The sequence below is a fragment of the Hyposmocoma kahamanoa genome, unplaced genomic scaffold (genome assembly GCF_003589595.1).
Source record: "Hyposmocoma kahamanoa isolate Upper Pololo Valley unplaced genomic scaffold, ASM358959v1 68, whole genome shotgun sequence".
Lineage (NCBI taxonomy): Eukaryota > Metazoa > Arthropoda > Insecta > Lepidoptera > Cosmopterigidae > Hyposmocoma > Hyposmocoma kahamanoa.
In genome coordinates this window covers 1400432-1414619 of record NW_020653856.1, presented here as the reverse complement: position 1 = coordinate 1414619, position 14188 = coordinate 1400432, and the positions used below count along the sequence as shown (strand labels likewise).

Sequence of the window (14188 nt, the reverse complement as noted above, 5' to 3'; positions counted from 1 at the left end):
AAAATCGGCATGTGGGGATCTCTTTGGTTGTTTAATAATAATTTGTGATTAAAATTTGCTTTTAGTCATTTTTCAACGTGGTTGCCTTACAAACTTTTTTAGCGGTTGATAAAAATTTGCTCTAATTCTCCTAAAAATAGGCATGTACCCCACATGCCTTTTACTTTTTGCCATTTGTCAATATGGCCGCCAGTTCATTTTTTTAAAGTCATATGTGCCGAGACCGTAGTAGGCCGAGGTCTAGCGGAGGGAGAAGCCCGAAGCGTCCGCACGCCACCTTACGTAAGTAGTATACGGAGACCGTAATACGAGTACAAGATTTCACAATTGTTCAAAACGTAAGGCATACTTCCCGATGTAGTGGATATAAGATACTTATAGCGTTGTTGTATCTCGACCATCTCTCTGTTAGATTCTTTTTTCTTGGAAGCTATGCTAAAAAGAGAAGTAGGTATTTAGGAAAAAATGCCAGACAATCACTCCAAATTTCTGATCTCAAACTAGGGAATTTTACTGTACTATAAGTACCAGAGTAACGATAATTCTGAGGGCAATACTCACTATACCCTGACCAGAACAAATTAAATTTTTTTTTTTTCATAAATTGGCTCAAATCAGGGATCGAATCTGGAACCTCCTCATAACACACCCATAGTACCAACCACTGTGCCACCGAAGAGCATAAGTACACCCCGTAATCTGAACCCGACCACGCGCCGCAGGCCAAGCCCGACCCCACCGTAGGTTGGGTACAGGGCTCGTATTATCACAAAGGCGCTCTTTTTAGCTCTGAATCATAATTCTATTGTCTATGGTACTCAGTATCATTAGTTCTGTACACAGAACCAGAACTATGAGTTTCAACAAAAGAACGTCGTATTTTCGCTAATTATAATAGTCTCCTTAAACGCATCACAGGTTCCTGAACAATATTTGTTAAATTACTAAAATTCATTTTTTTTACTAACGCACACATTCATAGCCCCGCACTAGGACAACCCTGTGTCGCGGATGCTGTGAATACACACGTAGACGACCACACGTTACACCCAAACTCGTAGGCCATATAAATATTTCTCCCGAACCGGAAATCGAACCCGGGACCTCTGCGTGGCAGTCCAGCATTGTAAGCGTTCGGTCACGGAGACAGTTAAAATTATTTTATTCAATAATATCTCCAAATGTTGCTTATCTTATCTATATACAGACAAATCTATTCTATCTCTTTGTTTTTTTTGTTTTGTAGCGTTTGTTTGGCTTTCATAAGTCAATGCTTTCATTGGAATTTGTTGTCGTGGATTGTTACCGATAATATTTAAATTGGTTGTGTGTCATTAGAAAATTGACACGCAGAAAAAGTAGTATTCATTCAAGCACTGGAAATACGACCCTAATGGCAGGGACTTGAGTATGATTTCGAGTGCTTTAAACCATACTCAAATCCTGACTGAGCATTGAGTAGAGTTCTAGAATATAACCCTGAGTGGCCTTAACACGGCACTCGGCCTTATGAACCCTTAATCAATATGCAACGATTGCATAATACTGCTGTGTCAGACGTATATCTGTTAACTTAAGATACATGAGATACGGGTAACAACTCTGAATAGTATTTTTTCTACCTACTGCATCCACCCATCAAACATTTATTTGAATATTGTCCACCAGTTCTTCGATTCGATTTCGAACTTCGATTTTGCCATAGTCAATTATGGCTAAATACTGCATCTAAAGTTAAAATATATGAGCGCGACAAGTTTCGCACCCGACGAGCAAAATGTATCTCAGTTAACTAAAGTTACATGAGTTAGCCGTGACTGAGTTTGTATGAAGATTTGGAAGACCTCACTCTCACTTGATGAAAAATAACGATGAGGTCGTCGATGAAGCATGAACACCGTGAAAAGGCTGTATGCCAGAACTCTGCTCAATGCTCAAGTCAGGACTTGAGTATGATTTCAGGCACTGTTAACACGACCCTATGGCAAGGACTTGAGCATGACTTCTAGCGCTTTAAGTCCTGACTTGAGCATTGAGTAGAGTTCTGGAATACGACCCTAAGTCTGCAAGCATAGAATTCTACTTCATAGCCATTTGCCATAAAAATGTAGAAGTATAACGCTTCGTTTCGCTAACTACATGGGGGTGGAATTCAGCCTACGTCTATTCCCCTGATGATGGAAAGGGGGAGGCGGAATTAAATTATGCCATTCCATCAGATTGTCTTCGTGATGTATCTTGTAGAACCCCGATAAGTTCTGCAGCTTGTCCTCTACTAAACTGAGTCACCCACAAACTTCTTCACAGTGACATATAGGTAAGCCTCTTCACACGCTTTTCAATAAATCCAAGTTGGCCAGTTGGTATTTAGCAGAACCATCTCACAGGTGGCAGCAGTGTTCATTACGCGACCGAACTTGTCCTTGGTACAGCTGACTCAACTGGCGCGGTGGGTGCTCACCTAAGGCACTAGCCTCTTGGGAACCGGATGAAATCGGTTACAATCTATGACAACACTGTACACTGGCTAATCTCGGGTCAGAACCTGAACTTAGAAGGTTGCTGTGTACGCACAGTTTACAGTGCCCTTCTCGTATACCTACTTTAAAGATAGGTACAGAGGGTCATTATAATTAAAAGTAATGTAGAAAGATGGGGTTGTCCCTATCTACTGACCCGAGAGATAAGGGGTTCTACAACGGGCGTCCGGGCCAAATCCACCGCCAGTGACACGTAGTTACCCGTATTGTTGAAAGCTATGTCCGGACATTGTCACAAGACACTGCCACCGACTTCTCCGGCACCAGCCCGGAGAGCTAGTAGAGGATGAGCTAGACATTTCTCCGGTCCTCCAGCCGCGTTCCTACTTCCTGTTTTTTTTCCGAGATCTTTCTTGGAAAAAAAAACAGCTCCGCCACCAAGTGGATACTTGGTAGTGGACTTTAGAGTCAACGGCTTAGCGGTGGTAACCGTTAATTGTGCAATGCACAACGGGAAGTAAGCGTGCCTACATCTCCGGTAGCTTTCTGGAAAATAGGGAACGCACTGTCTCCCGGGGCAGATCACCCGAGGCTCTAGCCTCTTGAGAACCGGATGAAGTCACTGACAACAGTCTGTGACAACCCTGTACACGGGCTGATCTGGGATTAGGACCTGAACTGATAAGATCCCTGTGCATGCACAGGTTGTAGTGTCCTTCCTGCATAACCAAAAGATTAATAGGGAACCCTCACTATAATCTAAATAAAATAAACACATGTTGAAGATACGGGACTGTCCCAGTGTGAAGAAACGCCTCATCCTGGAAAGGATGACATGCCTCGCTGCATTTTCTGCTATGGATTCTATGCATCTATAGAAAAAGTAAGCCATTTTGCGTTAAACGTGTTGAGCGTAAGTCCTGTATCTTAAGATACATAACGTCGATTTATTTCATTTGTATGGAGAGCTTGTTACGCCGAACTATGTTATCAACAATAAATTGAAAATTTTATAAAATTCAATTTATTCTTACAAAATGAACAATGAACAGAAATGCATCAACTTGTACTAGACAGCTGTTTATCACAGCTTAAAAAGTGTATAAACAATGAACCGTTGATTCAACAAACACACAACAAACGTTTACCTTAATCAACTTAAAAAACTAAATTATGCTAATAATTATAATCGAAGTTAAGAGAAATAACGATTTTATGTTTCTGATCATGTTTGATTTTTACTATAAATATGGATAAGCATAAAATCAGTATGCTAGATGAGTTGAAGCATAAAAAATGTTTTGGGATATAAATTGCCTATAAGAATTTACAAGACTTCGGCGCGAAGTCGGCCGTTGCGGTGCCAATCTACGACTACGAACAAACTACTATCTTTTTAATAGAAACAGGTTCTAAAAGAATCGAGATGGAAGCGTTTCCGTGGTGGAACAGGCGTGACGTCCAGATCTTAAGATTGTATTGAACAATATGAAATGTAGTTGACGGATCCCACACGACGCCGCGAAATAAAGCCACCGAGCTTTATACGAAAAATATCTCGTCACAAGATTCATCATCCGTGTGAAGCAATTAATACGAGGACTGCAAGGATTGCTGTAGCCCGTTCGCACTCAGGTTGATGTACGCGGGTACAAGTGGCGGTTCAGGGTTATCAGTCAAATCTGACTGCACCTGCACTAGGAAAGACCTCAACGCACTCAAGGCGGCAAAATATTATTCACTACTATTTAATTTTCCACAGGACGCATCGTGTTGCCGCAGTTCCGCGGCAGCGTGACGATAGGTGTTTTGCCTACACAGTTCTGTATATGAAAGGTAAAGAACCTTAAGTGTCAAATAGTAATTTTTACTAGAGTATTTTAAAGAGAGGCTCTTAATTAGGCATTTAAAATCAATTAAGGTCTTGTAAATAATGTTAAATAAAAAGCAAACGACGATAGAACATAACGTATTTTACCATTGCGTGATTTTTAGGCGCCGTGCAAACATGCGTCTTGTGTTGGATAATAGCAACCGGCAACTATAATAGAAGCCAACATTCTGTTTTCATACAACAGACATGAAATCGACACAGTCGCCGGTTGCGGCGGACAATGTCGTTTGCATACGGACATGCACGATTTTTTAAAAATCGTAATATGCTTTTGAATCGATCTCACAAAAATTGTTTCAAAATTAATTATGATAAAAATAAATTGACAGCCTTTTCTCAGTCAGTTACGACTTTCATTAAGCCAGTGCGAAAAGACGTTCAGATTGTATCGATCGATCGAGTAGCAACAATCGCCAAATATCGTAGATTTATTGTGCTTACGTGTTGCCAAACTACTTTTCTTGCAGACCAATATAAAATAGGATTAGCGTTACGATTCAGTAGGGATTCAGAAAGAGACTCTTTTGTTTAAAATATGAATATGATCTAGCTACACTATTCGATTCGCCTTAATGTTGAATCGATACAAAAAATCGCCAGATCGTATACATTTGAATCGATCTTCATAACCGCAATATGTACGTAAATAAAGTATTCGCTTCTAGTTGCGGGTTGCTTGTATCCAACACATGTTTGCACGGTGCTTTGGCATTCTAAAGTCATGTTTGTAAAAACGTCTAAATTCCAAAATATGGACTCAGTCCTTTATCTGCCACCTACAGTGTTTCATTCTTATATGGCAGAACAGGTGGACTTATATAAGTCGTCGTAGGTTTAAACACTTTTTTAAGTCGTAATTGCATAGTATTATATCCTGTATTTGAAATCTCAAAAAAATTACTTTGGTGGTGACCGACCATTTACAACAGTTGGTAGATCTTTCCAAGACTTCGTCTTGGGCTTGGTGGTCAGTTTCTTTTTTACCACTCGTTTCACTGTTACTTCTTCGGCGGCTAATAACTTCCTTTTCGGTTTCACTTTCTTCTCTTCAATGACGAACGAATCTTCGAATATGTCTCCACTCGAATTCACGGATTCCTGACTTGTGTCCTTAGTTCTTTTAGGAGGTTTTTTCTCACCGATAATCTCGCAAATAGGGCTGTCAAAGGACACCTTTCTTGGACTCCTTCTAATCTTCTCTAACGACGTCTGCGTAGCAGTATTAGCATATTTTTTTTTCACTGGTGGTGTTGCTTTTGGTGTTAATTTTGTCTTTTTAATTTTGATTACAAGTGATGGTTCTGAGGATTTTCTTTTATTTCCTTTTGTTTCTTGTATGCTGTTCTCCGGAGTTTCATTTTCGCAGTTGTCACTATCTATAGGCTGATCTTTTAGTACTGGTTTTCTGCCTCTTCTTGCTTTTGGTACACCATTCTGAGCCATTTTCTTTGAGTGTACTGTACTGTCTTGAGTATCTTCTGTAACTTTGGTATCAGCACTGGCTTTAACTTTGCCCTTCTTGCCTGCTTTGAATTCCAGTTTGCTATTGCGAGTCTTTCCCTCAGTTTTGAGGTAGTTCTCGAACAGTGTTCGGCATTTTGTGTAATCAGGTACGTCTTTTGGCTTCATTGAGTTTATGTACTCAAAGAATTTTATCAGTGCATCTGAAAAACCATGTCATTTTTAACACAGAAACCAACTGTAAAAGCATAAGCCAATTGCGATGTAAGCACATCGAGAAAACAAACACGCATATTAATCATCAGTAACTTACCGGGAACGTGACTGTACTGCTTAGTAATGTTGCTTCGTACATTCTTCATGAAGGCTTCCTTCATGTCCTGGACGGCCTTGGGTTGTTTCAGGTTTTTCTCCCAGGGCAGTTCTCCCACCAGCCACTGCAACATGTTATAGCCGAGGATCTCGAGGTCGCCGCGCATCGTCGCCACTGAAAATAAATTGATTACACTTTAAAATGTTATCATGGCCCACAAGAAAATTAGGAAACATAAAATAATACACATTCACCATTTTCGTACATACAAGCAGGTACAGAAGAAAAACATCTACGAGAGCAATGCTTTTATTAAAAACAGAAGTAATCATAAAATGAATTAATGTAACTGGCCCCTAACTTTGCAATTAAATTGTTTAGTGTTACCTATCACGGACCAGCAGCTTGATTTTGATTGCCTTTCCCTTATCGGAAACTGCGTTTTTTCCGAGTCGAGGAGTATAATATTGCGGATGGCTACCCGATCGGATCCATTCCGATTTTAATTAAAATCAGGGCCTAGTAACTCTAAAGTACTGCTGATCGCCATACTACAGATTGTAACTCTGACAAAGGTCAAAATTTATCGTGAAATTTTAAATAATATTTCAGGACACTACACTCGAATATTAAGTTATACTTCGCGATAATATTTAATCATTCTAGAAGATTTAAATCAGGAAGAGAAACTAACCTGAAAATTTCCCTAACTTGTCAGCATTTTTGACATAAAATATATGCTTATAAAAGCATTTGTTGCTTATAAAAGTTACCTCCAAGATGGGCATCTCGACTGGTATACTCAATAGTTCCGTTATGTGCACATTTTGGATCTGGCTTGAACTCCTTGTCCGTGACGCGCGTCGCTAGACCGAAGTCGACCAAGTATGCTTGATTCTCTGTGCCTTTCTTCAGTCCAAGCAGAATGTTGGCGCCTTTGATATCAGCATGCACGTAACCACGGCTATGGATGTATTCAAGGACGTCGATCTGAAATTTGCAACAATACGTACAACATTTCATTACGCAATTTGTTAAAATATATATTTTAGAACGCCTTGTGAGAGTCCAGGGAAGTACTGCCACCTGACCTATTTCTTACTGCTTTACGGCTTTGAAGGTTAAGGGTGCTGGTGAAATTACAGGGTGACGGGCGCAGTGGCAGTGCCCTCTCAAATCTTTGCGATTTAAAGCTCTGAGTGGCACTGCAACTGTTATGGACAGGTATGTAGTTAAGCATCAGGCGCATGACTTGTTCGTTCCATCACTAGATATTATTAAAAAAAATACATACACACATAAGCACGATTGTATAGGTTATTATCTTAATGACTTTTGGTATCTTTTTTACAAAAAAGAAAATAATCCGAGGTTTATGTAAAATTATAGCACATTTTTTGAATGATTAGCGCACAGTTATCACTTATCAGTGAAAAACCGTAAAGATTTGTTAAGTCACTCAATTTAACAAACACCCATTAAGTTTACTGCATTTTGCTTGGATAGAGAATAATCTCTACTGACTGGTATAATACCAGTTACTGCCTCAGTGGCCGAATATTGGACTGCCACACAGAGGTTCGATTCGTAAGTATTTCTCCTGAGTTTGGTTATAATTTGTGGTTGTCTATGTGTGTGTCCATGGCACTCGCGATACAGGGTCTTCCTAGTGCGGGGTTACTAGTGCGTCTATTAAAAAATACTATAATTAAAGAAATAATAAATAATGTTTCAACTACGAGTACATGTGTCTCACTCAGTACCTTAGCACTGAGGTGACAATTTCATATGACCATATGGTCACTAACAATCTTACCATCTGCAGTCCAAGTTGAAAGACAGTAGTTGTTGGGAATATCCGTCCGCAATCCTTGAATAAACTCCACAAGTCTTTACCGTACCTTTCCAGCACCAGGTACCGATATTTCTCACCATTGTACTCATGTGAACCATTACCAAAGTATGTGGGCATGCCCAGACTTGAAAGCTTCTTCTCCTTTATATATTTTGCAACTGGAAATTTAAAACAATTGGTATTAAATCTTGTTCTTGATAACAAGTTTTTTATTAGAGATAGGCTCATGTCTGTATATAAATTCATCTGTTAGAAAGTCTGAGTGGGTGGGGATGTTATTACCATTGCAAACTTAGTTTTTTAAGAATTGACACTGAGTTTGAAATGTTTGAAAATGTATTGTATATAAATGCATAACTGGCACTTTAAGTACACACATGACAAGAAGAGTAGAGTAGGTAACAGACATCGAGTATATAACCAGAAATAGAGACGAAATAAGCGCCATATATTCCTGGTAACACATTATCGATACAGTTCTTATAAATATCAACTCTCGTTTGCACTGAAATATAGACAGGCCAACTACTGACCTGTGTGTACGTCTCCGTACATTCCAAAAAATATTCTGTATTTATTCTAATAAAGATAATATCTCTAACAATGCCGTGCTGTTCTATTCGGTGGTGTGGGAAAAACAGCAAAACATCTAATTACAAAACAAACGGAATCCCATTTCATCGGTAATTAAATATTAAATATGTAATTTTGCAATTTTCATCCATTATAGCAAAGCTCAAGTTAACTGGTCGTTTTGAAGTGACAGTCGACGACACCCATTGACGACACCCGTCTATTGTTTCGAACTCGGGCTAGCCAATCGGAGCGCAGTTGTCACAGTAATGATATGGCAGAATAGTTTTCAAACAAATTAAATGACATTTCGTCTCTATTTCTGGTTATATACTCGATGGTAACAGGTTAAGAAGCAGTAGAATTCCTTGTGAAAGAATTCGTCCAGAAAAGTACTGCCTCCTTACCTATTTCTGCCACCAATGTCAGCTTTACTGTTAATGTAAGTTACAGGCACATGGGACTTGTCAACCTATGTCTCGGGGTAAAGGGTGCAGTGGCAGTGCCCCTCAGATCTTTGCGATTTAAAGCTCTGAGCGGCACTGCAGCTGTTATGGACAGACGTGTAGCTTATCTCCAGGTGTATGACTTATTCGTCCCTTCACTTTGTATCGTAAAAACGTTTGGCCCATTTTCTGTCCTTGATGTCTCTGTAGTTTTTCTGGTGACATATGGTACATAAAATTCGCTAGTTTGACACCAAGAATATACTTACTGTCATCCTTGTTAGCATTTCTGATGTAGAAGTGTTTTTCAACAAAGAGAGGTCCATTTTCATGTGGTTCCTACAAATAAAAAACAACAGTATTGGTACACACTTAATGTTAAATATTAGCTAATTGTATTAGTACTAATTACAATGATTACTTTAATATGTGTTATTAGTAAATGTCGTGGAATATTCCTAGTAACATGAGTTTATATTAAGTTTTTTAATTTTATTTTTAGTGTAATATCTCATAAGACTACTACTACTCTTTGCCAAGAAGGAGGGCAAACAGTATTTTTGTCTGTGTTGGAGATAAGTTCAGCATCTACATCGGATTTCCCTTTAAATCAAGTAAAACGTAAGCACAATTTGTTTTTATCACCTTCCTTCAGACAGTCAAAATTGAGGGCAGATTGAAAAGTTGGGGTGGCAGGTTAAGTTATGACCTAAGCGTACAAGTCAAGTAGAGCATGCTACAAGAACTGTAGAGCTCTTTGTGAGAGTTTGTCCAGGGAAGTACTGCCACCTTAACTATTTCTGCCCCCAAAGCAGTAGTGTGAGCATTACTATATTCTGGTTTCAAAGGGTAAGGAAGCTGGTGAAATTACAGGCACATGGGACTTGTCAACTTATGTCTCAGGGTGTCAGATGCATTGGCAGTGCCCCTCAGATCTTTGTGATTTAAAGCTCTGAGTGGTACTGCAACTGTCATGGAGAGGAGTGTCGCTTACCATCAACTTATATGCCGTTACTTAGTTGTTATAATGAAAAAAGCAGCCTGTGAGTGCAAAAACTGAATTTAAGACATTTCTGAACATTATAATAATCTTTTTTGGTCCTGATATCATAGTGCCCGCTACTGTACCATTTGATTATTTAAAGGGTTTGTTTATATTTGTGTTACGTTACCTGAATGCCATAGAGTATAGAACTAACAAATACAGTTAGTTTAAAAAAACATATACACAAAATTGCAGAATTTTTAGGCATTCAATGTCACAGGTATTAGCAAACTGCACTGTGTACCTTACGAATAGAGCACAAAAACGTACAACGCACTACAGTAAAATAATAAGGATAAATCTTTTAAGCAAAAAAATTGCGGTGTGGAATGAATCGCAGAGTCGGTAATGATGGGTGTAGCATTTTATTTTTATTTTGTTTTAATTGTTTATTTAACTATACATATACACTTATTGTTTAAGTTCATGTTTTTTTTTTTTTTATTTAGGCTGCTTTTTTTTTTTTTCTTCTAAGTTATTTTAATTTGTATCCTTTATGAGGACACGTAGTATTTATTGTAGTTATTATGATGGATTGGTAGATTTATATGAAGCGCTAAGTGTTAGTGCAGAGTTTCTTCTTATTATTTTATTTCCCTTTATTATTGTTAAAAACGCACTTATGTGTTAGTCGATGCGACACAATCTGTTTACTTTACGACCAATTTTTTCGTGTAATCCAGAAAATCTATAATTGGCCTTAACACTGACTAGCATTAAGTACATTTGAATTGTAACAGGCTGTTGATTTTCTTAAATAAATAAATAAATAAATAAAAGCTCATGCATATTGCACTGATTAAAAGTCTTTATTGCACAAAAACAACTCTTAATCGTGTATGTCCTTATAATTACCAGTGATAGTATTAAAGCGTACACACTTACAATTTTGATAACAAAAGGATATCCGCTTCCTTGTTTAGGCGAACTCTCGTGATCACACGCGGAATATATTTCGCCGAAGCCACCGACGCCTATTGAAGGGCCTATCCGCCACTTCTTCTTCATCATAATATCGTTAATAACTTCTCCATTACGTATGGGAGCAGGCATTTTGTACCCATTCGCTTTTTTTCGCGGCGCCGCCGCTGCCTTCTTGCCTCGTCCTGTCATTGCTATTTATTAACACAAAATTACTCTCACTATCGTAAGTTCTTTACCGATAATACTAATCTTTACATTTAATTTCTCAATGTGTTTATGATTTACAAGTTGACAATTATTTCACACAACAAAAATAGCGTCCATCCAATCTCACTTCATTAGACTGCTAAATAACGCTTCAATTTGACACTAATGACAGTTAACTGACGTACGCGTACGTCCTTTTTTTTTTTCCATGCTTGACGTACGCTACAGAATAGCGTCATTTTCCAGTTTTATAGGGAGGTGATCTTTATTTTATCCCGGTGAAAAATCCGAAAACGGTAAAGCGAATAACAAAAAGAATTATATAATAATAATAATATATGTTCGTTATGTAATTCGCATTACATGTATTTCCGTGGATCAACATCATCGAGTGTTGGTCATAAAGAAATGTGTGGGGGTTGATGTTGCTCGCTTCCGGAGGTGTACCCTCAAGACCCTACCCTACAAGTGACCCCTGGGTGGTGCTAAAGAGCGACAACTACTGGTGGTAGGCTCGGCCGTGTCACCACGGTTTTTGCCGTGTTCCGACTCGTGTTGCCATTAGGAGGTCCTGTCTGAACAGCAGCATTGCGTCTGACGACGAGTTGCAGCTGCTTGTACTGCCACACTGAGCACTCGGTTCTGGAGGCTAGCGGGATCCGAAGCATGGTGCACTGCTAGCCGACCGTGGGAAGTTGGGGGCCCAAGTAGAGGGAAAGCCATTCCAAGCTGCCCCGCCACCCAGCGAAAAATCCCGGAATGCTCCACCTTGCCGGTTGGAGACCTGAAGTGTCCTCACTTGACAAAGGGGCCATCTCCGGGGGGTTGTCCAAACCGATTTACCCTTGTATGATAGTGTGAGCTTGCTGCTTGGTTGAACTCCAACTGCCTTCCTCCTACCTTTTCGTTTCACCTAAAATTATTAAATGTCACAGAAAAGGAATAAAATTTTCACAGCGATTGCACGTCCTCCCATTGAAAGTGCACCTCACCAACATCAGAGAGCTGCACTCAAATCTCGATTCGGTCCAATACCACCTTGAACCCGACAAACCGCAGCTGCTGTTCCTCACCGAGACGCAGATCAGGGGGTCTACTCTCGATCTCCGTCCGAAACAATTACTGTCAAATAAGTAATATTCGACCAAATTAAAAGACAGGTATCAAGTATGAAGCTTCATTCGCATCAAGCGTCTTTTCATTTGGTCCAGTATCGCTTATTTGACAGCAATTGTTTCGGACGAATGTCGGACGAAGATCGAAAGTAGACCCCCAGATGTCCGACTGACGTGAACGTACCTCAGCTACCCCGGGTATAATCTGGAGCACAGGTTCGTACCTTGTACCGGAGTCTATGGTGTGTACGTTCGCGTTGACATCTGTGTTCTGCTCTGTCTATCGCTCGTACAGTGGAGATCAGGAGACAACCAAGTTCTTCCAACATCTGAGACGTCTGATGAGGCTCAGCTTAGGTATCCAGTAGCGCAACTATTCATTCTGGGGGACTTTAATGCTCACTATCAAGAATGGTTGTTCCCATACCAGATGACCGATCACGCTGGGAGAGAGACGCGTAAAGTTACGTTAACGCTAAGCCTTTACCAGATTGTCAGTGGCCCCGACAGATTCCCTAACGTTGAGTCTCAAACGGCAAATTGCTTCGACCTTCTGTTAACAACTGATCCTGTGATCTCTGTGGTTGTGGATGCCCCACTGGGTACTTCCACTATTCTCTGGTGAAAACTGTACTCGTACTCCCCACTCGATCAGGACCCTAGTGTTATGAGACGGATGTGGCGAAACAGGTTAGCAGATTGAGATGAAATGCGCCACTTCTTTGCGCCATATCCCTGAGAGGCGTGCTTTATTTCAGGAGACTCATCGAGCTGTGATGATGTAGTCGAGGTCTTGCGTTTGGGTATAATATAAAGTATTACATACCATACTTTGATGTACCAAATGAACCCCAAGCTCATCCATGGTTTAACGCTGACTGTAGCTGTGCTGAAGCACAAAAACAATCCGCGTGTCAAGCTTGGGTAGATGCTCGACTGCGCAGAGTACTCAGAACTGGAAGAAAGCGTTTAATAAGGCCTCCAAAAAGTGCAAAAGTGTGTTACGTAGGGCCAACTTCGACCATGTGCGCCGCATAGGGGCCAAGCTTGCCTCTTATCCAGCAGGTAGCAAATCCTTTTGGTTCCTGGCCAAAGCGGTTAAAACTAACTTTTGTCGCCTATCTTTGCCACCTCTGCTGAAGCCAGATGGCACGCTGTCCCATACTGCAGAAGACAAAGCGAATCTTTTTGCCTCCCTCTCTGCAGAGAGTTTGCGTCTGGAACCTTACCTCAGGCTGGCTGCACTAGTTCGCATACGGCAAAAAGAGGTACTTAAAACTCTGCGGAATCTACACGCGAATAAAGCTATCGGGTCAGATGGAATTCCAGCAATAGTCCTAAATAACTGTGCGCCTGAGTTGTCTCCTATTCTCATGCGCCTGTGCCGTCTCTCACTTGAGACTGGTGTAGTTCCCAGGTCGTGGAAGCTCGCGAACGACCCTGTCAACTATAGGCCTATCTCAGTCACTTCCATACTCTGCAAGACTATGGAACGTATACTCAACAACCGTCTCCTGTCGTACCTTGAAGACAACAACCTCCTCAGTGATCGCCAGTACGGATTCCGACGAGGGCGATGTACTGGGGATCTTCTTGTGTATGCCTGTCACATTTGGAGCGGGGCTATAGAAAAGAAAGGCTAAGCACCTGCAGTGTCTTTGGACATTTCTAAAGCCGTTGACAGGGTCTGACACGCAAGCCTTTTAAGTAAGCCAGTCTCCGATTGGGGCGATGCCAATCTTGTCAAATTTAACGCTACCAAAACTCAGGCATGTCTGTTCTCTATAAAACGGAGTCCCTTTCAGCTGACTCCGACTTTTCGTGATGTATCCATACCGATAGCCGACCGTCTCCAACTACTACTTGGAATGAATC

General features: G+C 40.4%; 1 protein-coding gene across 1 annotated transcript; it reads right to left on the bottom strand.

Moving 5' to 3' along the window:
- Positions 1-3903: 3903 nt before the first annotated feature.
- LOC113232267 (serine/threonine-protein kinase VRK1-like) lies at positions 3904-11316 on the bottom strand. The gene is made up of 7 exons (XM_026466936.1): positions 10953-11316; positions 9292-9361; positions 7965-8161; positions 6922-7138; positions 6149-6322; positions 5276-6038; positions 3904-4303 (listed from the first exon to the last, which is right to left on the bottom strand). Exons 1-7 carry the CDS (start codon positions 11178-11180, stop codon positions 4294-4296), a joined length of 1659 nt encoding a protein of 552 aa, XP_026322721.1. The 5' UTR covers positions 11181-11316; the 3' UTR covers positions 3904-4293.
- Positions 11317-14188: the final 2872 nt, after the last annotated feature.